Below are 24,492 nucleotides of genomic sequence, written 5' to 3'. Positions count from 1 at the left end.
GGGGCGGTGATGAAATGGGAGTGGGCTCCTGGCCCTGCCAACAGCCCCCAGCACCCACCGTGCCCCGGGCTGGGTCTGGGGCTGGGGCAGCCAGCCCGACACAAACAAACCCCCATGGTGGGAGCAGAGGTGGGACTCCAGAACCTGTGCAGGGGCTGCTTTGCTCTGCTGGCAAGGAAGGGCTTTGGATGCTCCACTGCCCCTGTTTGCTTTGGGATCACCGTTATTTTGGGGGGCAGTGCAGGGGGGAAGGGAGAAAGCCTGGGCTTCCCTCACCTGTGGGTGGGTTTTTCCCTGGCATGCAGGGGTTGGGCCTTCCTCAAGTCCCTGACAGTAATATGATTTTTGACCTTTTTTCTTGTTCCCCTCTGTAATCTATTTTCAATAATTTGTTGTGTGTTTTTCTAGAGGAACCGTTCTAGCTGGGGTCCAGTCTGGATCAGGAAGTGCTTGGGGGCAGCTGTGAGCGTGGATGGGCCGTGCCCTTGGAGAAGGCTGAGGACATCGTTTGGGACCAGCTTTTCTTCCAGCGGGGGATGGCGTCAGGTGGGTCCCGTCTGCTTGGCATGGTGCGATCAGAGCTTTGGGGAGATGGCAGCGAGCACAGGAGCATCCTGCTCTGGGCAGCTGCTGAGGGCTGGATGTGCCGTGGCCGGCTGCAGGCTGGGCACATGTCCTGCCCTCCTGCTCTGCTCCCACAGGCAGCAGGGATGGGCAGCTCTGGGCACAGCTCTGGGCACGGCCAGCATGGCCTGGGCACCGCGGGCGGCTGGGACAAGGGGACAGGAGCCTTCAGCTGACGGGCGCTTTCTGGTTTCTCTCCTTGCAGCCGGGCTCTGCAGGTGCTGAGGCTGCTCTGGGCTCTGCCAGGGCTCTGCTGGAGCTCAGCACCGGGCCGCAATCAGCCAAAGAAGAAATGGGGTGACCTGCAGCACAGACCTGCTGGAGCATTTCAGCAACACAGCTCAAGGTTGCAGAGTGTACGCCTCCCAGGGAAAACATGACACCACCCCAAAATAAACTTGTTCAATAGCTTCTGAAATGAAATCAGTCTGGGATGATCCCAAATGACATTTTGCAGCTTGCTCAAGCTGTATCTCGGCCCTTCTCTGAACTGTTCTCTCCCCCACCTGCCTTGTACTTCCCAACTGCTCCCTCTTTTCCCCCAGTGAGTTCCCAGCCCATGGCAGTCTCCATCACACTGTTGCCTTCCTTGATGCCCCTCACCACAAGGAAGGCTGAGCCCCAGGCTTAGGGACTCATCCTGTCACTGGCTGAGGAGCAGCAATGTCTCAGAGGTGCAGTGGGATTTTAGTGTCATTCAGAGCTGCTCTCCAGCCCTCAGCTCTCCTCACTGCTCAGTTCCCACTCCCTTGTCCTCGTCCTTGCAGCAGGATGAGCTCTGTGAATCCCCTTGAGCCTCCCCACTCTTCCCAGCCCACGCACCCACCTCAGTTAGGCTGAAGCTGCAGCTTCTCTGTCTCCTGTGGCACACCAGTCCAGTCCCCTGTGCGGGGAGCCCCAGCCCCAGAGCACAGCACTCAGCAGTGCAGTCCAGGCTGGAGCAGCTGCCCTGCAGCCCTGGCTTGGCTCTTTGTGGCAAGGGAATGCTCGCTGTTTGCAGCTGTCCCTGCAGGATGGCCCCAGGGCAGAGCCCAGCCGGGCTCCCACTGCAGCCCCTGAAGCTTGGGGCAGACAGTGGTCCCAGAACCGAGGTTCACAGGGAGCACCCAGAGCTGTGGCTTGCAGTCAGTGTTGGCAAGTGTTGTGTTCTCATCTCCTGCAGCCTGTGGGGAAAGCAATCTGTGCTGCAAGGCCTGTGTGTGCCAGGCCTGTGTGTGTCAGGGGCTCTTGGATGTCTCTGTACCCCTGGACAGAAGGCTCTGTGTGTGCCAGGGGCTCTTGGATGTCTCTGTACCCATGGACAGAAGGCTCTGAGTGTGCCAGGGGCTCTTGGATGCCTCTGTACCCATGGACAGAAGGCTCTGTGTGTGCCAGGGGCTCTTGGATGTCTCTGTACCCATGGACAGAAGGCTCTGTGTGTGCCAGGGGCTCTTGGATGTCTCTGTACCCATGGACAGAAGGCTCTGTGTGTGCCAGGGGCTCTTGGATGTCTCTGTACCCATGGACAGAAGGCTCTGTGTGTGCCAGGGGCTCTTGGATGTCTCTGTACCCATGGACAGAAGGCTCTGTGTGTGCCAGGGGCTCTTGGATGTCTCTGTATCCATGGACAGAAGGCTCTGTGTGTGCCAGGTGCTCTTGGATGTCTCTGTACCCATGGACAGAAGGCTCTGAGTGTGCCAGGGTTTCCATAATATCTCTGTACCCATGGGTATGGAATAGCATGGGCCCTGAAAGTGTCAGTCCCGTTGCTTGCACGCTCCTTCCTTTGTATACAAGACGCATCCATGCACACCCCAAAGTACAGATACATTAAAACATCTGGGAGGGACAGAGATTTCCCCCAGGGCTCTAACTTGGGCATAACTCACCTTTTAGCTGGTGGCCAGGGGATTTTTTTCCCAGCTCTGTGTGAGAAGGTGTCCAGGAGCTGAAGGAGCAGCATTTAGAAGCAATTTCAGGATTTCTAGGCAGGAAGTGGAGCTGACCACATAACTCGCCGTATTCATCAGGATGTGCTGCTGGTTCTTTGGGAATATGGCCCAATGGAGACACGAGCCTTGGAAAAATCCCAGCGCTCTGTGGATTTGTGCAAAGGGGGAGCAGCAGAAACACTTTGTGTCTGCTCTGGGGACACAAAGCCCAAGGAGCTACGATGGCAGAGGGTGACCTGGGCTGGTGGCAGGTGAAGTCCTGGTTCATGACATCCCAGAGTGGCACAGGACAAAGCTCCAAGCACTCCCAACCCCACTGATGAAGTCTTTGTGATGCTGCACATCCTATAGGAAAAGCTGCTGTCACACAATGCACTGGGATTTGTAAGTTTCATTTTCAATACTTTAGGTCCAAGTTTCAAACTGCAATATTTTTGCACTCAAGACACAATCGTGCACAATCCATCTCTCATCCTCCTATTGCTTCAACTCCAATTAAAAAAAAAAATCCTAATATTGGAACAAAACCCAAAGTCTTTAAAAAAGGATGCTAAGGTCAGTCCGTAAGATGGATCCAGGCCATCAGAACATGCACAAAGTAAATGAGTTCTCCCTTTAAAAAGATCAGTTACTTCTTAATCCAAAGTTACAGAATATTTTCACTACACATTTGTTTCTTGTTTTTCATATTTTTCTCATTTTTCTTTTCCTTTCTTTTTTTAAGAAGATAACACATTCTGAAAAAGAAATGTACAGCAAAATGAGATACATTTCTGATAAACAATGAAAATATTTACTCCTCTGTTTACTTTTCTCTGGATACCCCGATGTAAAAAATCTAGCAGATATGAGCAGAGGTGTCAAGTGTTTGCTTTGGACTAAGCTGGAGTTCAGCACTGCTGACATCCTGCTCCAGCCAAGAGCTGCAGAATTCTTTTGCACATCTCGAGCCATGTGTTTGCAGGCACAGCACCTGCAGTGCTGACACACCAGTGCACGTGAATAACTCTGTTACTCCCTCACAGAATTTGGGCTCTGCCCCAGAACGAGGTGCTCCAGCCCTTGGCTCCTGGTTCCCGTGGGGAGCAGCTCCCTTCCCTCTGGCTGAGCTGCTCAGGCAGAGCCCGGCAGCTCCTGGCCCTGCAGGGCTGAGGCTTTTCCCCGTTGCTGGGCACAGACGGATGGAGCAGCACTGCTAAACACGGGCACACAGAGGGACCAGCAGCAGCTGCCTTTGGCCACCTGAGGCTCCAAGGCCCAAACTCTGAGCAGACAGAGCTGGAAGAGACTCGCAGGCTCCCTGCTGGCTCTGCTGCCCCACTTGTGCCCACCTGGGAGCCCCCAGGGCCAGCAGGGACTTGAGATGGCAGCCCTGGGCTCCTGGAGGTTGTGCAAGGAACAGAGCTGGGGACTCCCTGTCCATGGGGAGCTTCCAGATGGAAAAGGCAGCTGTACCCAGGCAGCTCCAAGGGCAGAGAAAGGAGGGTCTCGTCCCCTGGATCCGTGCCAGTCCCACAGTCCTGGGCAGCAGCCACCGAGCCCTGGGGGTCAGAGGGCACAGCAAGAGGGACAAAAGCAGGCAAGGTCAGAGACTGGAGAGAGCCAGACCCGGCAGCAGGAACAGCTGCTCCATTGCACTCTTGGAGAAAGCTCCTGGCTGGTTCAAAGCGCTGAAAGGCGTGCAGGGCAGAGAGGAGGCCACACCAAACACTGCTCCTGTTTCCACAGCCTCCCCTCTCCGTGTCCCAGAAGGAATTGGATGGACTGTGTTCTTCTCCCCGAGTCGTCCGGTTCAGCACGAGCAGCTGAGCACCAGGAGCTGAAGGAGCTGAAGCCTCAGGCCACAAGAGCTGGGCCTGAGGAGACTTTGTGAGCAAATGAATGCTGCTAACATGGACCTGGCTGAATGCAGCAGATAGACTCATGGAATTGTTATGTGTATTTTAGATAATTCGTGCTTGTGAGAAATAGATTTATGAAATATGTTATATTGGTAAGAAATATTCTGTAAGTTTTTTTAAGCACCCCACCAAGGACGGGAAGGTTGCTTCACAGTATTTCAAACCCGCAGCTGGCAGCAGGGAGAAGAGGACCTAATTTGCAAACGAATGGACGTGGCCGGCTCTGAGATGGGTGCTTTTCAGCACTGGTGGGTTCCTTTTTCTCCCTGGTGCTACACTACAGCTCCTGGCATGTAGATGTTAGCAAAAAGGATTCTCTTTGAGGAAAGATCTAATACTCAGATCCTTTGGCATTCATCATTTTTCAAGTATCTTATGTTACATTTTACATATCTGTCGTGGTTTGACATGGAAATGAACTTTTTCAGGAAGTTGGGTCAAACCAATCAGTGGTCAGGTTTGGATATTGGCACACTATTTTGAATTCTTCTGATGAAAAGCACCTACTTGGCTGCAGGCTCTTTACTGCCAAGCTCTCAGCAGGGTGGCTGGCTGGAGGTTTGCTTTGTCCCTCATCAGCTTCAAGGAGAAACCATCTCACCACCACAGTGACTGCTCAATGTCCCAGTGCAGAATTTTTAAAACACCGGGCTTCTGTTCCCCTCCTATTCTCCAGCATCAGCCAAGGTATTTCAGAATGTTTGTATTGATTTGCTGAATCCTTCTGGACATTTAGAAAGTAAAACATTACTGAACTGCTTTGCTGGCTGCTTTTGTTTTATTGGTAGCTGCACATTTGAGCTGGTAAAACGGTTTGCTGTTGCTATTCCAAAATTTGTTCACTAACCTACCATGCTATTCTATATGCTAATCTTTTTGTTTCTCTCTTCATTCTCTTTCCCTCACGCATCTCCATTCTCGTCTTTTTCTCATTTTATGAGCCAATTCCCTTTCTCTAATTCCCTTTTTCTGCGTCAAATCCCATATATACCAAAGTGTCCGAGATTTTACTCTGCAAGTTGTTGTATGTAATAAACTTCTGTATATCTTATCCAGCTGAACACAATGGCACCACTTACACGCCCTAAGTGACATGTACATGTTTGGAACGCCCAACGAGAAACACGCTATAAGTAGTTGAGAGTGAGATAACCAGAACCATCCGGGAGATACATCTGAATACCGAACTCCAGGAGCACGATCGATCGGACGGGTTCTGTTCAACTTGCCACAGTGAAGGAACTCCACATGAATAGGTGCAGCCCAGAAAAGAAGAAAGAGACTTTGCCTCAGGCAAGAAAAACCATCTATAAATCACTTGGACAGAACAGTCGGGGTGAACATAGGGGACCCTATGCTGTAGTGGTCAAACCTGTGTCTCACCCAGCGCCGATCCCGGGCTCGGCACTGACCTTTTTTTGATAGTGGCTTTTCGTTGTTATTCTCTAAATTTATATTTGGACAATTTAATAAATTTTCTTTAATTAATAAATTGGAGCATTCATTTATAACAATCTTGAATCCATCTATAACATACTAAAAATCCTAAAGCTTAAATTTCTTACCCATGTGACATACTAAACTCCTCTCTACAATCTCTACAATCTATTTCACACTTTTGTGGTTTCTAGTTTACCTTGAGGCTTTGGAAGTTTTCTCCATGAATGAGGGTCAAAGTCAGTGCTCCCCTGGGGGTCAGGACACCCAACAGCAGACAGAGAAATCGTCCCGGTGTCCTGGGTTTCCACAACATCCCTTCCTCCTTTATTCATTTTGCAAAATTCACAAAGTTCTATTGTGACATTTGGGTCTTGGCCAGTCCTTTTCTGTAGGGTATTCAGTGTCACAGTGAGCAGCCAAAGGTGACATATTAGCATTGTCAGCCTTATTTCACATTATCAATGTTATAAACGCCAATCACTTGGTTTTCAAAATTTTAAAAGTTTAATAATAATAAAATGGTTATAAAAATAGTAATACAATTAGAGTAATGAAAATTTAGGACAATTACAAGACAATAAAAAGCAATGAATTACAGACGTCCGGATGCTCTCGGGCACTTAAGCCCAATAAGCATGCCTTGTGAACAAAGGAATAATCTTTAAAATCACTAGCCTGTTGCATATTCATACATCTCATACATGATGCATAAATTCCTTGCAAATTAAGAACTTTTCTGGTTTTTGTCAACTTCTTCCCCTTAATCCTGGTGGTTCCATAAAGACAGAGAGAAGGTGGAAGAATGTTTGTCTTTTCCGATAAGGAGGCAGTAATTCTTTATGGGCCCCCATCATTGTCATCTCTGTGTGAAGAGTTTCTTCATTATCTCATCTCTTGCTTGAGTTAGTAAAAAAAACCCCACATACATAGGCTCTATTTTAACTACAAAACTACATTTACCATACTATTAAAATGTTAATACAGCACTTCTAATCAATATAACATAATACATATAGTATTCAATTTAATATTTGCGAAAAGCCAATCATAAAATATGCATTTTTCACAATCAAATTTAATTCTATCTGAAAAAAAATGTATAATCATGTTCTATTTTTATATAACTGTTATTAATGATCATAATAATATTATTTTTCACTTGCACAAATGAACCTGAGCTCAAGTTTTAACCTTCCTCTGTCCCTCCATGTGGGAGCATTCTAAAAGCAATTCTTCCTTCTGTTGGTGCTGTTTCCAATGTGCCATTTACAAACTTCACCCACATATTCCCAAACCCACAATTCTTTTCCTTCTTCCACATGCAATTTTTGGATGCATTTGAAGACAACCAGGGGTTCAGCCTCTTTTAACAGAGTGCCCCACTGCTGACACCAGTGCTCTGACCTCAGCCCACTCCAGAGCCAGGGAACTCCAGGGAAGGGCTTCCCATCTGGGAATTTCTGATGGGACTGATTCCTCACATTTACATTTAAAAAGTGACATTTTGTTGTGATCTGGCCAGGCTGTGCCAGTTTTGTTTCCCCAGTGGGCAGGGTCAGCACCAAAGACACAGACACCAACTGAAGGACTCAGTGTCATTGACTGTAGCTCAAAGCAGCAAAGAGTCCCAAAAGGAGCAGCTCAGCAATGCACCCAGCCAGCAGCACCAGAGATTGCAGCAGTGATTAAGAAAGATCCAGCAGCAGTTACCCTCAGGCTTTACCATGCCCCAGATCCACACAGCAGCTGGGGAAGCTGTCACAGCCAAGGGCTGCAGAGCCACTCCTGGACACTGGGAATTCCTGCAGGTGCCTCCAGCCACAGGTGGGGCTCCAGCCTCGCTGGGAGAGGGCCCAGCTCTGACAGTGCTGAATGAACAAACTGACAGTGCTGCTGGTGCGGGAACATCTGGTTTCATCCTCCTCCTGGGTTCCTCCCAAAGCCTGGCCAGGGCCCAAGAGGAACCAAGGGAGGTGACTTTGACCATTCAGCCCCAGACAAGGCCAGATGTCAGATTTCATGGCCTTGTCTGGCTTCTAAACACAGAAAGGTCAATCCATGTTTCACTAATGAGTGGATACATCTATCACAGCGCTAATGACCATGCACATTTCATTAGTGAGCAGATACAAAGATAACCTTTGGTTGGAAGGTTCATCCAGAGGCCACCTTTGGCTCAGGGCCTCACTCAGGGCTGTTGTCCAGGCCTTGGCACTTCAGGGATGTGGTTTAGTGCTGGGCTCGACACTGCTGGGTGACCGGCTGGACTGGATGAGCTCAGAGGTCTTTTCCAACAGAAAGGATTCTGTGATTCCATGATTCCATCTGCTGCATTCAGCCAGGTCCATGTTAGCAGCATTCATTTGCTCACAAAGTCTCCTCAGGCCCAGCTCTTGTGGCCTGAGGCTTCAGCTCCTTCAGCTCCTGGTGCTCAGCTGCTCGTGCTGAACCGGACGACTCGGGGAGAAGAACACAGTCCATCCAATTCCTTCTGGGACACGGAGAGGGGAGGCTGTGGAAACAGGAGCAGTGTTTAGTGTGGCCTCCTCTCTGCCCTGCACGCCTTTCAGCGCTTTGAACCAGCCAAGAGCTTTCTCCAAGAGTGTAATGGAGCAGCTGCTCCTGCTGCCGGGTCTGGCTCTCTCCAGTCTCTGACCTTGCCTGCTTTTGTCCCTCTTGCTGTGCCCTCTGCTCCCCCAGGGCTCGGTGGCTGCTGCCCAGGACTGTGGGACTGGCACGGATCCAGGGGTCGAGACCCTCCTTTCTCTGCCCTTGGAGCTGCCTGGGCACAGCTGCCTTTTCCATCTGGAAGCTCCCCATGGACAGGGAGTCCCCAGCTCTGTTCCTTGCACAAGCTCCAGGAGCCCAGGGCTGCCATCTCAAGTCCCTGCTGGCCCTGGGGGCTCCCAGGTGCCTCAGGCTGCTGTGACACCGCTGCACACGGGAGGGAAGAGTGGCAGGGGCAGTGCTGAAAGTCAGCTCCATGTGCTGCTGCTGCTGGGGGGTCATTTGTCCAGGCCTGCCCCAGTGTCAGGGATCAGATCCAGGCCCTGCTGCTGCTCCCTCGGGATCAGCCCCAGTTTGGGTGTTGCTGTCAGGGCCAGCAGAAGCGGTGGCTGCAGCAGCGGGTGCTGACAGGGCCCCAAGCCCCGGGGCTGGAGGGGTCCCTAGGCTGGGGCTGGGAGGGAGCTGCTCCAGCCCGGAGTGCACTGCTGAGTGCTGTGCTCTGGGGCTGGGGCTCCCCGCACAGGGGACTGGACTGGTGTGCCAGAGGAGACAGAGAAGCTGCAGCTTCAGCCTAACTGAGGTGGGTGCGTGGGCTGGGAAGAGTGGGGAGGCTCAAGGGGATTCACAGAGCTCATCCTGCTGCAAGGACGAGGAAAAGGGAGTGGGAACTCAGCAGTGAGGAGAGCTGAGGGCTGGAGAGCAGCTCTGAATGACACTAAAATCCCACTGGACCTCTGAGACATTGCTGCTCCTCAGCCAGTGACAGGATGAGTCCCTAAGCCTGGGGCTCAGCCTTCCTCGTGGTGAGGGGCATCAAGGAAGGCAACAGTGTGATGGAGACTGCCATGGGCTGGGAACTCACTGGGGGAAAAGAGGGAGCAGTTGGGAAGTACAAGGCAGGTGGAGGAGAGAACTGTTCAGAGAAAGACTGAGCAACAGCTTGAGCAAACTGCAAAATGTCATTTGGGGTCATCCCAGATTGATTTCATTTCAGAAGCTATTGAACAAGTTTATTTTGGGGTGGTGGCATGTTTTCCCTGGGAGGCGTACACTCTGCAACCTACAGCTGTGTTGCTGAAGTGCTCCAGCAGGTCTGTGCTGCAGGTCACCCCATTTCTTCTTTGGCTGATTGCGGCCCGGTGCTGAGCTCCAGCAGAGCCCTGGCAGAGCCCAGAGCAGCCTCAGCACCCGCAGAGCCTGGCTGCAAGGAGAGAAACCAGAAAGCGCCTGTCAGCTGAAGGCTCCTGTCCCCTTGTCCCAGCCGCCCGCGGTGCCCAGGCCATGCTGGCCGTGCCCAGAGCTGTGCCCAGAGCTGCCCATCCCTGCTGCCTTCGGGAGCAGAGCAGGAGGGCAGGACATGTGCCCAGCCTGCAGCCAGCCACGGCACATCCAGCCCTCAGCAGCTGCCCAGAGCAGGATGCTCCTGTGCTCACTGCCATCTCCCCAAAGCTCTGATCCCACCATGCCAAGCAGACGGGACCCACCTGACGCCATCCCCCGCTGGAAGAAAAGCTGGTCCCAAACGATGTCCTCATCCTTCTCCAAGGGCACGGCCCATCCACGCCACAGCTGCTCCCAAGCACTTCCTCATCCAGACTGGACCCCAGCTAGAATGCTTCCTCTAGAAAAACACACAACAAATTATTGAAAATAGATTACAGACAAAAAGGGGAACAAGAAAAAAGGTCAAAAATCATATTACTGTCAGGGACTTGAGGAAGGCCCAACCCCTGGATGCCAGGGAAAAACCCACCCACAGGTGAGGGAAGCCCAGGCTTTCTCCCTTCCCCCCTGCACTGCCCCCCAAAATAACGGTGATCCCAAAGCAAACAGGGGCAGTGGAGCATCCAAAGCCCTTCCTTGCCTGCAAAGCAAAGCAGCCCCTGCACAGGTTCTGGAATCCCACCTCTGCTCCCACCATGGGGGTTTGTTTGTGTCGGGCTGGCTGCCCCAGCCCCAGACCCAGCCCCAGCCCGGCGGCACGATGGGTGCTGGGGCTGTTGGCAGGGCCAGGAGCCCTCTCCCATTTCATCACCACCCCAGCCCATCCCCCCAGCCCTGACAAAAGCAGCCTGGCAGCCGACTGAAGGATCAGCTGCATCCACCCCAGCAAAGGGGGAACCTTTGGTTCCCGGCCAGGCTGTGCAATGCCCAAATCTGGGAGCATCCCCCTGCGTGTGGACTCACCTGCAAATTTCCTGTGGAGCCTGGCTTTAGAGAAGGTGCCAGAATCGAAGTCCATCATCCTCAGCTGCCGGTGACCAGGTGGAGGAAGAGGTTGTCATCCTTGATGTCGTCCTCGCTGTCCCCAGCAGCAGCGGCCCCACCTGGTACAGCTTCTCCAGGGGCTCCTTCTCCTTCCCTGGGGGTGAGCCCAGGCTGTCTGGGTTCTGCCCAGGGCCCAGAGCTGTCAGGGAACCAGGACAAGCAAAACCAGCTCAGATGGCAGCCACCAGTGCTGGGCAGAGCAGCTTAGCTCCAGCACAAGGGCTGCATGTTCCCATCTGATGACCCCTGGGCAGTGACACACGCAGGACAAAATGTCTGGGTTCCTTTGCTTCTGATTGCCAAGGCATGTGTGGAGCTGCAACTTACCAGGGCCTTGCATCAAAGTGTGCCTGTGGCTCTCTCCCTTCTTCTAGGGCCGATGAATATCCTGCAGCCAGGGATCACAGAACAGCTCTTCTAACGAGGGCCTGTCCGAGTGCAGCATGGATAAACACCGCCTGATCACATCTTGGCACTCTGGGCAGAGAAACCAGAACCCGCCGGTCAGCTGGAGAAGGCTCCTGTTGGCTTTGCCCCACTATTCCCGTGCCCAGGCCATGCTGGATGTGCTCAGAGCTGGGCCTAAACTTCCCCATCAATTCCCTGTTTTGGAGGAGAGCAGGAGAGCAGGACATGTGCCACCTCCTCAGCAGCTGCCAGAGCAGGATGCTCACGAGCTGCTGCTGTCTCCCAGCACTGGCATTGCCCCCGTGGCCAGAGATGAGGATCCACCTTGAAAGAGCCGTCCTGGCAGCGAGAGCTGATGGTCCCAGCTGATGTTCTGGCACCTCCTGAAAGGGTGCTCCCCGCAGACCATCTGGTGCAGCAGGATGCCCAGGGACCAGATGGTAGCTGGCTTGCCGTTGTAAAATCGAAATTGGTTCCTTCTGGGGGGCTGTATGACCGTGTTCCTGTGGAATACAGATGGGGTTCATCAGGGGGATGCTGCTGCTCCCAGAGCCTGGCCCCAGCATCCCTGGATGTGTGGGGGCTGCCCCAGTGGCACACGGGGTGACCCGCTGCCCTCTCGCCAGCACCTGGGACTTGTGTACAGACTCAGGGTTGGAAAAGAAGCCACTGGGGTTGGAAGAGGGCAGCAGAAGTCCTGGCAAGGCCCGACCATGAGGAGGAAAAACCCACCCAGTGCTTGGGAAAACCATGCCTTCATCCTCCCTGCCTGCACTGCCCAAAAACATCATGAATCCAAAACAAACCAGGTGAGTGGAGCAGTCCAAGCCCTTTGTCACCTGCACACCAAACCGGCTGGGACACAGGTTACGGCCCCCCTCTCTGCTACCCCCACCCACCCGTGTTTTTGTTGGGCTGGCTGCCCCAGCCCCAGCCTCAGTCCTGCCCAGAGTGGTGGGCAAAGGCTGCCAGCAGGGCTGGAAGCTGGCTCCCCACCCAGCCCTGCTCAAACGCAACTCAGCTGAAATCTCAGTGCCATGAAGGGCAGCAAAAGGGAGAATCCCTGCTGCCACAGCCAGCTTGGGCTGTGAGATGTTGGGCCATGAGATGCCAGGACCGAGAGCACACCCCTGCGTGGGCTTACCTGCAAAGCGAGTGTAGGCTGTGTCTTGCAGGTAGGTGCCACAGCCAAAGTCGATTAATTTGGCCTGCCCAGTGGCCAGGTCAACCAGGATGTTCCCTGGTTTGATGTCCCTGTGCAGGACCCCACAGCTGGTGCAGTGCTGCACGGCCTCCAGCACCTGGCGGAACAGATCCCGCGCCACCTCCTCGGACAGGAACCCCCGTGCCCGAATGAAATTGTGCAGGTCCTGAGACTGCTTTGGGCGCTCCAGCACCATCAAGATGTCGTTGGGGAGCTCAAGCCACTCCAGCAGCTGGATGACACCGGGGAAGCCAGTGGAGACCTTGTCCAGCAGCACAATCTCCAGGGGTGCGCTGGTGCCGTCGGGCTGAGGGAGGAACGCAATTCCGTCAGTGGGGCTGATGCCGTGCCAGGGGTCGGGAACCCCTCACCCAGCCCGGGATGCTCTGTGCCCTGCGCTGGCCCCACGCCTGCTCTCCCTCGAGGTGTCCTGGTGGGTCCCACCCTGCCGGGCCTCGGCTCATCCCCGCCCGGCACGGCCCGGCTTCTGCCGCTGGCCCCGCTCACTCACCAGCTCGCCCCAGTGCAGGACGCGGTTCCTTGGCACCCTTTTGATGGCCACCTGCAAGCCAAGAGCAGCAGCGGGCTTAGTTTGCCACCCGCCCTGCGCAGCCCCAGCCCCAGCCGCAGACCCAGCCCCATCCTCCTCCTCCTCCTTCTTCCCCTCCTCCTCACCCTCCCTCTACTCCTCCCCCTCCTTCCCCTCCTCCTCCTCCTCCTCCCCCTCCTTCCCCTCCTCCTCCACCCCCTCCTCCTCCGCCCGCCGCCGGCCCCGCCGCTCACCGGGGCGCCGTCCGAGCGCCGCGTGGCCGCGAAGACGCTGCCGAAGCCGCCGCTGCCCAGCAGCGAACCCAGCCGGTACCGCTCCTTCAGGCCCTGCTGCGCCTTCCCTGCGGGCGGGACGCGGCTGTCAGCGCTCGGCCCGGGGCCAGGAGCGGCCCCCGAGCGCCCCCCGACCGCCCCGGGCCGGCCCTCCCCAGGCGTTCGCTCCCGGCAACGGGACAGCGGCGGCTCGGGGGCGGCGGCCGCGCTGCCGAGCGGCGGAGCTCGGGCCGGGGAAGCCGCAGCGGAGGCGGCGGCAGCGGCCGCGCCGCGTGTGTCCTCCGCGGGGCCCGGGAGGAGCCGGGGCCGGGGCTGGGACTGGAGCCCACGTCGGGGCCGGGGCCGTGCTCGGGCCAGGCGGAGCCAGAGGGAGGCGATGCCGCCCCAGCCCCAGGCACTGATGCCCGCCCAGCAGCGCCACCGCCAGCACGCCCAGAGCCGGGCGGAGGCGAGACCCCGGCGGGACGGCCGGGGGCGGGGACGGGGACGGGGACGGGGACGGGGGCTGGGACGGGGGCGGGGCAGCCCCGCCCGGGGCCGGGGGCGGGCCGGGGGCATGGCCCAGCCCGGCAGGGGAGAGGGAGACTGGAAGAGGAGGGGGCACAGGGAAAGAGAAGGCGGGAGAGGGTGTGGGACAGCGGGAGAGGGAGAGGAGAAGCAATAGAAAGTAAATAAAGTCGCTTCTTTCACTGCTGCTGCCGCCGCTGCTGCTGCCGCCGCTGCAACTGAAGCTCCGGGGCCGTTTGTCCCCGTGTCTGTTTGTCCGTTGCCCGCTCGCCCCTGCGCCCAGCCCCCCCCTCCCCGGGGGCAGCCCCTGAGTCTGTCCAAACACGGGAATTTTGCCCTGTTCAGCCCAGATCCAGACTCTGGACTCCTGCACGAGGTCAGAAGTATCTCAGAGGTCCCCGCTGAGGATCAAACCCTATCGGGGCACATTCCCTGGCTGAAGGATTCCCTGGTCCTGGCCCTGCACTTATGGCTCCAGCGTTGCTTTCCAGTGAATACTGGAAGGCAAACTGCGTGGCTCATGGTACTTTAGAGTGTCTAGAACTCGCTAAGTCACTGATCTTAGAGGTGAGATGCATTTGGAATTAATGGGATGGAGAAGTAGTGCAAGATGGAGAAAGGGAGCAGAGAAATAAATAGAGGAAAACATCTTGGACTGTTTCTTTCAATTTTCATTTCACTTCTGGAAAGCTGATTCAGTTTTCCAGGAATCTTCTCCACAGTCCTGTTTGCTCTTCTCAAGAACCTTTCCTGGAGAACCAGGTTGAGCTCCTGTCACAAGTTGTGCCACTACCTGCAGCTTCTCTTGGCTTTCCACAGCGGGTGTGCAGCAGGACTCTTGCAGCAGAGCAGGACAAAAGTTTGGAGAACTTGACAGCTTGTCCTTTCTTTTCCTGGTGAGCTGGGGAGTTGTGCCATCGGTGAGGTTTTCATTGTGACTGTTCCAGCCTTGGGAAACAGGAGGTGGAACCAGGACTTGTTAGGGAATACAAGCCTGACTGAATGCAGAGAAGGAATCTCCAGAGCCCGCAGCCAGAAATGGAGAGTTGTGTGATAATCATTCCCACATCTCCATGGACACCTGGAAAGTGATCTAGAACATGAAAATGGGACAGAGGGAGTTTGTTTCTGTGTTCAGTTTGGGTGATTCTACATCTCCAGAGCTGGTATAAATCAAGAGCACAGTCAGTTCATGATAAGCACCAGAACAGGCTGGACCTCTGAGAGTAGGTGAAAGAAAGAATTTGAAAAGGAGAAATGCAGGGAATGACTTGGTGGACTTTGTCTGGCAGAAGGGTAATTTGTTCTAATTATTTCTAGTCCATTGCTTCTGCTTTTGTCCTTCTTACAAGGCCATTTGCATCCCAGATTCCTCATGAAATGAGATCCCTGAGCTTCTGGAACTGCCTGAAAGATGCCCTGTTCTTGCAGGGACACTCAGGCTGAAACAGGAAGCAATTTTGAAGCAATTGTATTAAACAAAAACCAGTTCTTAAGCAGAGATTGATGTCACTCCCCCCGACCAACCACCATGGGCAAATCTCTGGCTCAGCCTGGAGCAGTGACCTTGAGGGGGTGTCCCCACTGCAGGGAGGAATCTCCACAACCTCCAAGGATGGAAATGTCAGAAGTCACTGCCATTAAAATTTGGGATGGGGCTTTTCTAGTCTGAAGTGCTGCCCTGTCAGTCAGATGTGCCCAGGCTGGGCCAGCTCAGCAGCTCTGCAGGAGCTCTCAGTGGTGTCACTTGGTTGTTCCTTTCTCTGGGGATTTTTCCAGCCCTGCCACAGCTTCAGCTCCTTCTGAGGATGTGGAACTTTGGGATGGAGGAGTCAGGCTGGTTTCAGGATTATTCACCCCAACAGCAGCGTGACGCCCCTCCTTCATTTCCCACTGGGGCTTTGCAAACAGGGCCTTGCGGGAGTGGTTTGAGCCCATTGCAGGCAGAGCCTCCTGCTCCAGCAGGAACTGCCTTTCCTGTGCCAGGAGCAGGGCAGGTCCTGCTGCAGGAAAAGCCCCAGGCCAGCCCCAGCACAGGGAAGGCCTCGGGCGCAAGGGCAGAGTGCCGTGCTGGGAGCTGTGCCAGGGAGAGCCTGAGGCACCAAAGGCGCCTTGGCAGCAGCAGCTGCTTGCAGGGCATGGCCAGAAGCCTCCCTTGGCAAGCCGGCCTGGTGGCCAGCACTGCAGAGCTGCTGCCTCAGGGCTCATTTCTGGCTGGGCTCTGCCCCAGCCCACAGAGTGTGACCTCAGCCCTGACTCTGCCACGGCCCTTGTGCCTGAGCCCTGCAAAGCCCAAAGGTCACCTGTGCCCCCCAGGCTGTGCCAGCCCCTGGGGCAGGGGGAGGAAAGGCAGAGAAGGGGCTGGGTTTGGCTGTGGGATGTGGGGTCCAGCAGAGACCATGAGGAGTCAAGGCAGTGGATGGAGTGCACTGAGCAGCCCCTTCTGCCCATGCAGTCCTGGAATGGTTTGGATGGGAAGAGCTCTGCAGTGCTCATCTCATCCAAACCCCGCCATGAGCAGGGACATCTTTCACCAGATCAGGTTGTTCAGAGCCCTGTCCCAGCTGGACTTGAATGTTTCCAGGGATGGGGCATTGACCACCTCCCTGGGAACCTGTCCTGGTGTATCACCACCCTCATCATCAAACATTTCCTCCTTATCTGTTCTTATCTGAACCTCCCTTCCTTTAGTTTAAAACCACCCCCCTTTGTCCCATTGTGCCAGGCCCTACTAAAACCTTTGTCCACCCTTGTATTCCCAATGAGCCGGGTTTCCATGGCAACTGCCAGGACAGGTGACCCAGGTGTCACCCCCAGTGAGGGCTGCCATGGAAACAGTGCCCAGCACTGCCCCTTTCTGTCGGGCTGACCTGGCCTTTGGCCCTGGCCCTGGCGTTTGCTGCTGGTTCCGCGGCGCCTGACCGGCCAGCGCGGCACAGGGCAGGTGGCCATGGCACAAGCCCCAAGCAAGGGATCCCCTCTGGCTCTGGGCAGTGACAGCAGCCCTGAGCAAGGGGCCAGGGCAGGTTTCCATGGCAACCAACCATCACAACGGCTCCAGGAGAAGAGTGACTCTTGCCAAGGAACTTTGTGGTGCTGTCACTTAATAGTAAATCTGGTTTTTGCTGATCCCTTGCTGGGGATTTTTTCAGCGCTCTCAAGCCCTCGTTGGTAACAGGGTGAAGGAGCCCTGGCCCAGGCTCTGGCCCTGGGGGACACGGGGATGCTGCCGGGGGGTCACTGTCCCCCTGCCCCAACCTCCAAAGTCCCAGCCCCCGTCCCCGTGTCAGGCTCTGGGGTCAATCTCGTGGAACATCCTCTGGGGGAGGCTGCGGTACCAGGGGCAGGGGGACCCGGGGGGACCCTGCTGTGTACGAGCAGTGTTGGACTTCTCTGGGGAAACTGGGAGGGGGAGCTGGGGTAGAGTGACCTCCCCAGTGACCTCACACAGCCCCTGTGATGTCACACAGCTCCTGTGATGTCACACAGCCCCTGTAATGTCACACAGCCCACTCTGAGATGTATCCGGCCACCTGTGATTTCATACAGGTGTCCTGTGATGTCACAGCCTGCTCTTTGAGGTCCCAGTCTGCTCTGTGATATCACAAAATCTGCCCTGTGATGTCACAGACACCCTGTGATGTCACAGCCAGCTCTGTGATGTCACAGCCACCTTTGTGATCTTATGCAGCCTCGCTGTGATGTCGCAGCCTGCTCTGTGATTTCACAGTCATCTCTGTGATGTCACAACCCACTCTGTATTGTCTCAGCCTTCTCTGTGCCATCACACAGCTGCTCTGTGATGTCACAGAGCCCTTTTCTATGAAGGCAGAGTCTTCTCTGCGGCCTCACAGCCCATTCTGTGATGTCACACAGCCAGCCTGTAATGTCACAGCCGAATTTGTGACATCACAACCTCCTCTGTGATGTCACAGCCTGCTATGTGATGTCACAGCCTGCTCTGTGATGGCAGAACTCACTTAACATGTCACACAGCACCTCTGTGGCTCACAGACCCACCCTGTGATGTCACAACACCTTCAGTGATGGAACACAGCCACCCTATAATGTCACAGCACACTCTTTGACCTCACAGCTTGCTCTGCTCTGTGATGTCATACAGGCATCCTGTGATGTCACAGCCTGCTCTGTGTTGTCACATAATAAACCAGGGATGTCACAGCCAACTATATGATGTCACATCCTGGTCTGTGATGTCACACAATCACAGAATTGCTGGGTTGGAAGAGACCTTTAAGGTCATCAAGTCCAACCCATGCCCTAACACCACCTCAGCTAAACCATTGCACTGAGTACCACATCCAGTCTTTTTTTAAACACATCCCATGGTGGTGACTCCACCACCTCCCTGGACAGACAGTTCCAGTACTTTATCACCCTTTCCATAAAATACTTTTTTCCTAATATCCAACCTAAATTTCCCTTGGTACAGCTTAAGACACTGTCCTCTGGTCCTGTCAGTTGTTGTGAGGAGAAAGAGACCGACCCCCACCTGACTGCAACCACCTTTCAGGGAGTGTGGAGAGTGATAAGGTCACCTCTGAGTCTTCTCCTTCTTGGCCACCTGGGCACACGGCTGGCTCATGTCCAGCCTGCTGTCGACCAGTGTCCCCAGCTCCCTTTCTGCCTGGGCACTGTCCAGCCACACCGTCCCCAGCCCATAGCATTGCAGGGGGTTATTGTGTCCAAAATGCAGGACTGGGCACCTGGAGTGGTTAAACTTCATCTTACTGGAAACCAGTCCAGGCCTCCCTGCAGAGCCCTCCTACCTTCCAACAGATGGACACACGCTCCCTGCTCAGTTATCTGCAGATTTACTAATGAAAGCCTCAATCCCCTCATTCATGTAGTCAATAAAAATATTGAACAGAGCTGGCCCAGCACAGAGCCCTGAGGGACAGCACTGGTGACTGTCCCCAGCTGGATGCAGCACCGCTCACCACCACTCTCTGGGCCGGCCATCCAGCCAGTTCTGAACCCAGCACAGAGTGCTCCTGTCCCAGCCATGGGCTGCAGCTTTTCCAGGAGTGTGCTGTGGGTGACAGTGCCAAAGGCCTGGATGGAGTCCAAATGGACAACATCCACAGCCTGTCCTGCATCCACCAGGAGGGTCACCTGGTCATAGAAGGAGACCAGGTTGGTCAAACATGACCTGGCCCTGCTAAACCCCTGCTGGCTGGGTCTGACACCCTGGCCATCTGTCACGATCCGCTTGTGCGGGGTGTTGCGATGGTTCTTTTTGCCAATCCCGAAAGTGCAAAAAGGCAAACAACAAGGGACTATCAGTTAATCACAACAAATGTACCTTTATTAAGGGCCAAAACAGTAAATGCGATAGTGGGGATCAGAAAGGAGATAAAAGGATAGAGAGAGAGAGAGAAAAGAGGGGGATGGGAATAGCTACCAACACAGGCGAGATCCTCACAGTTATAGTCCACAGAGGAAAGAGGGGGGAACATGCAGGACAATGAGAGTCTATTGTAATTGCTGTGGGGGAACAGGTGAGTCCACTGAAACCACCAAGGCAGGACGAACACAATGAAGAATAAGTGCATTGGAATTACTGAAGAAGAACAAGTCATGTCATTAGTGGTTTCCCCACTCCCTGTGGTAGGGGTCTCAGTCTCAGTCCTTGGGAGGAGGGTTTTCCATCTCTGTCCGTCTGTCACAGTGGTAACGGGGCAGATGAGAGGTCTTCAGTGAGAGACCACTAGGGTCACCCCAAAAGTTCATTCGGCTTCAGAAGGAGAGTGGGCAAATATGCAGTAGGCCATTCCTTGCTGGGTTCATGCCAGGTCCTTGCCAATTCCTTGCCGAGTCCTTGCCAGGCCTTGTTTGGAACAGCTAACGTAACGGTGCAGCAGCTGCACCTGCACTGCTGCTCTCTCCAAGCCGGAACTGCAGTGGGGGAAGGGGTTTCTCCTCATGGCAATTGGTAGGCAAATGTGGGGGCTTCAGACGGCCTCTTACACCTTCCCCGAGCTGTCTGCAAAGGAATCCACATCGGCCCAGGCCAGGCTGGTCAGTGGCCATTCAGTTCCATTGGCTGGAACTGGACGCTTCCCTTGGAGCCTCTTCAGGGAGGGAACGCTGGGGCTTTCACGGCTGGGGTGTCACAGACAGGGGAACCCTGGGGCTGTCAGTGTTGGGGTGTCACAGACAGGGGAACGCTGGGGCTGTCAGTGTTGGGGTGTCACAGACAGGGGAACACTGGGGCTGTCAGTGCTGGGGTGTCACAGACAGGGGAACGCTGGGGCTGTCACTTTGGGATGTCACAGACAGGGGAACACTGGGGCTGTCAGTGTTGGGGTGTCACAGACAGGGGAACGCTGGGGCTGTCAGTGTTGGGGTGTCACAGACAGGGGAATGCTGGGGCTGTCACCCCTGGGGTGTCACAGACAGGGGAACGCTGGGGCTGTCAGTGCTGGGGTGTCACAGACAGGGGAACGCTGGGGCTGTCACTCTGGGGTGTCACAGACAGGGGAACGCTGGGGCTGTCAGTGCTGGGGTGTCACAGACAGGGGAACGCTGGGGCTGTCAGTGCTGGGGTGTCACAGACAGGGGAATGCTGGGGCTCTCACTCTGGGGTGTCACAAACAGGGGAACGCTGGGGCTGTCACTCTGGGATGTCACAGACAGGGGAACGCTGGGGCTGTCAGTGTTGGGGTGTCACAGACAGGGGAACGCTGGGGCTGTCACTCTGGGGTGTCACAGACAGGGGAACGCTGGGGCTGTCACTCTGGGGTGTCACAGACAGGGGAACGCTGGGGCTGTCAGTGTTGGGGTGTCACAGACAGGGGAACGCTGGGGCTGTCACCGCTGGGGTGTCACAGACAGGGGAACGCTGGGGCTGTCAGTGTTGGGGTGTCACAGACAGGGGAACGCTGGGGCTGTCAGTGTTGGGGTGTCACAGACAGGGGAACGCTGGGGCTGTCACTCTGGGGTGTCACAGACAGGGGAACGCTGGGGCTGCACCACTCCTGCCCTGTCCCCAGCAGCTCTGCCAGCACCTCGAAGGGACACAAAGGCTGATCCAACGGGTGAGAATTGCAGAAGGGGCTGAGCTGGGAGGGACCCATTGGGATCATCAAGTCCAGCCCCCAGCCCTGCACAGACCCCCCAACAATCGCAGCCCATGCAGCCCTGGGAGCGGGGTCCAAAGGCTCCTGGAGCTCCGGCAGCCTCCGGGCTGTGCCCATTCCCTGGGGAGCCTGGGCAGTGCCTGAGCCCCCTCTGGGGGAAGAAGCTTTTGCTGATCTCCAGCCCAGCCCTGCCCTGGCCCAGCTCCAGCCATTCCCTTGGGTCCTGTCCCTGCTCACCTGGGCAGAGATCAGAGCTTGCCCAGAGAAGCTGTGGCTGCCCCTGGATCCCTGGCAGTGTCCAAGGCCAGGTTGGACAGGGCTTGGAGCAGCCTGGGATAGTGGAAGGGGGCATGGAACGAGATGAACTTGAAGGTCTCTTCCAAGCCAAGCCCTTCTGTGATTCTGTGATTTTGGGGGAGATGCTGAAACTCTGTCTCGGCTTTATCTCACCCAGTGTCTGGACCCAGCAGCAGCCATGGGTGGGATCATCTCCTCCTCCCTCTCCCTGTGGCTGGAACTCACCCAACAGCAACAACTGAATAATGTCCCTCATGGGGCAGTGAGTGCCAGAAAGGAGCGTTGCTCCCTGGGGAAACACAATGTCCTTGGACTTCAGCAGAGCATTGAAATGGGCCCCCTCGAGCACCTCAGCCCCACTGAAATCTCCTCTTACTGGACTGAGCCCCAGAGATCTCCCAGAGCAGCTGCAGAGGAGTCGCTGTCAGGAGGAGGGACGTGTATCAAAGGCTGATGTAGATCAAAACAAGCTCTGGCACCATTCCACATTTTTGTTTGTCACTGGGAAATAAATACAGATGTCCCCATGCCACAATCTCAGTCCCCCCAGGGTTCCTGTGTTTGGTTTTATCCCCTGGTATGGAGACACGGGAGCTCTCCCAGCTGAACAGGGTGTCAGGAATCCCTTCCTGAGCTTGACACCCTTGGAGAGGGTGAACAAGGAGGTTCCTTGCTGCAGGAGACTGTGTGGGTTTTGGAAACAGGCCAGACCTGGAGAAGGCTCCTCCTACAGTCCCTCAGCTCCCAGCAATCCCACGTCTATATTTGTGTGACTCTTGTCAGGGCAGGGAGAGGGGAGAGAGGAGCCTCCCTGGGGCAGGGAGAGGAGGCAGAGACACCAAAAGCAGGAGTCCCAAAGGGATCTGGGCAGGTCTGGATCCAATGGCTGCAGTAGGTGTGCCGTTCCTAAATCCAGTCTGGGAGAGTCACGGCCGTGTTGCTGTGTAAGCTCTGAGGTATCTGCTGGTGGGAGATGCTCATCCTGTTTGCATCCCCAGTTCCTGCAGAGCCGGTGTTAAACAGCGCCAGGGGATGCTCCTGGCACTGACCCTGGCATGGCTCAGGGTTCAGGTTTCCTCCATCAATCCCACTTCAGAGCTTCACCCTGGTGGGAAGGTTTTAGTGGGTCAGGTACAGCACAGTCCAGAGAATTGGAGGATGGTTTTATGTTGGTAATTCTGGAAATGGGTTCCTCTGGCAGGATGCTGGACACCAGGGATTTCTGCCCTCCTTTCTCAGAAGAGTTTGGGTTTCTCGTGTTAGTGCTGTTCCACAGCTTCCACCATCCCTACTCCTTTCATTGACACTTCCCCAGCTTCCCAGTGTCCTTTCTGAGGGGCAAGAAAGGAACGTTGATGGTGGCACCACTTGGCTGCCTCAGACTCCAGCTGCTCCTGGAGTTCCAGCATGTCCGGCACAGCCGCTCTCCGTGGGGCTGGGACTTGGTTCAGGCTCCCACAGGCCCTGCCAGTGGCCACTCCCCACTGGGCTCACGCTCTGGCCACATTGGGCTGCTGAAGGGTCAGCGGGTCTGGCTGAGCACTCCCAGCTCTGCAGTTCCTGACTCACCCCAGGGATGGGGTCCCGCAGCCCCGGTCGGTGCCGTGCTGCCAACGGGGCCCTGTTTTGGGGTGGCCATTGGTCCCTGCTGTTCCTCCACCCTCAGCAGCCCCACAGCAGAAGGGTCCTCTGCGAGCCCCGACAAGGGATTCAGCTGTGGAATTCCCTCTGTCTCCACAGCAGCTCTCCCAAAAGTCCTTTGGGCTCCCTGGAATACTGTCTCCTGAGGTGATCCATGCCAGGGAGTCCCGGGGCCTCTGGGCCAGCCCCAGTGGGGTGTTTTTGCCATTCCCAGTCATGGTCACTTCAGCTTCTGATGTGCCTAGGCCTGAGTGGCAGACCTCAGCCAGAGCTGGCTTACAGGATGAGCCCTGTGTGACTAACACCATCAGTTTTAGTTAGCTAAAAATAGATGATGTCCTAGGGTGATGTTACGGTGCTTGTATCCCCAGTCGTGTGTTCTGTTTATGCCTGATATTATGTTCTGTGCCTTCAGGACTGACTCTGAAAATTAAGGATTATTTTGTCTTTTTATCAGCCGGCTCACCTCCCCCCATGGTCTGTGTCTAGGAGAGGCTTGGCTTGCTTGCTTGCTTCCTTGTTTCCTTTTCGCTTTGTGCTTTTTTTTTTTTTTTGCTTATTAGTTAGTTCAGCTAGGCAGTCCAATTTTTTCCCTGGACTGTTTTTTTTCCTCCTTCCCTTTCCCTTTCCTGAATATCATCTGAACCTGCTCCAGACCGGGACCTGGGAAACACCAAGAGACACCGAGAGCCTCCACTTTGTGACCTGCAGCAGCCATCCCCAGCACCGGAGACCGAGAACTGGGTGACCACCCCCAGGAGAGACTTTCCGAATTTGTCATCTCTTCAGAACGGTGAAAGAGTTTTGTCATCTGGTGTTGTTTTTTGTATTGGGGAGTGTTTTGCTTGTTAAATAAATGTTGGGTTTTTTTTCCAGTTCTCTCCGAGGGAGTTCTTCCCGAACAAAGTGGGGGAGGGGCCGTAGGAGGTTTGCTTTCTGAGGGCTCCTTCCAGAGGTCTTCTCCCAAATTTGCCCTAAACTAGGATAAATATTTTGGCACCCAACTTGTGGCTTGAGAGAGTGGAAAAAACCCTGTTCTAATCATATTTTGGTTGCAATTACTCTGGGCTGGTATAGAGCGGTTACTGGCTTTGTTGTTTCAAATCATAATGTCACTTGGGGTGCAGGCCTGCATGTGTTTCTGGTCCCTAGGGTTTTTTGAGGTCTTAATACCTCTATGGTCCTTAGGTTTATTTTCTTATCCCGAAATAGCTCCAGTATTGTCCCTAATATGTATTTTTTGCAGTAGAGGGGCACTGACCAGAATATCCATTGGGCAGGGCTTGGTTGTAATGGCTTGCAGGAGGTTTATAAAGGTGCTGGAGTCTGTTCCAGGAATGTATGGTTCATGGTTATGGTTGTGCACCCAGTTTGTTAGAGGAGAAGCAGGAGATGAGGCTTTTCAGCCTTTGCTTTCCTTCTTCTCCTCTGAATCTGTTACATCCCTGTTGGAGAACGTTCAGTTTCCCCTGAATGTTAAAGAGACCATCTTTCTGGCATTTAATTTGGTAAGCTTTCTCTATACAGTCTGCAGCTTCTCTAGAATGAGGGCTGAGATTTCTAGAAGGGCTGATGAGACCCCTGACCCAGGAGTAGACACAGGTGTGAGAAATCCTGAG

At 54.9% G+C, this 24,492-nt stretch overlaps 2 protein-coding genes and 1 long non-coding RNA gene across 3 annotated transcripts in view; 2 read left to right on the top strand and 1 right to left on the bottom strand.

Moving 5' to 3' along the window:
• Window positions 1-24,492, top strand: part of LOC137464210 (zinc finger protein 850-like) — a 711,331-nt gene that overhangs the window by 281,554 nt on the left and 405,285 nt on the right. The window lies entirely within an intron of this gene.
• The window catches only part of LOC137464227 (uncharacterized), a 433,227-nt gene that overhangs the window by 35,274 nt on the left and 373,461 nt on the right, over window positions 1-24,492 (top strand). The gene's annotated exons all lie outside the window — the stretch shown is intronic.
• Window positions 11,562-13,805, bottom strand: LOC137464234 (serine/threonine-protein kinase pim-1-like; the record flags this gene model as incomplete). Its single annotated transcript, XM_068175531.1, has 4 exons — window positions 11,562-11,802; window positions 12,449-12,810; window positions 13,015-13,065; window positions 13,287-13,805. Coding segments are annotated over 4 exons (1,173 nt in total), but the record flags the coding sequence as incomplete, so codon positions are not given.

Source organism: Anomalospiza imberbis, chromosome 39 (genome assembly GCF_031753505.1).
Source record: "Anomalospiza imberbis isolate Cuckoo-Finch-1a 21T00152 chromosome 39, ASM3175350v1, whole genome shotgun sequence".
Taxonomy (NCBI): Eukaryota; Metazoa; Chordata; class Aves; order Passeriformes; family Viduidae; genus Anomalospiza; species Anomalospiza imberbis.
The sequence above is the reverse complement of the archived record's forward strand: the minus strand, read 5'-3'. Positions and strand labels throughout refer to the sequence as shown.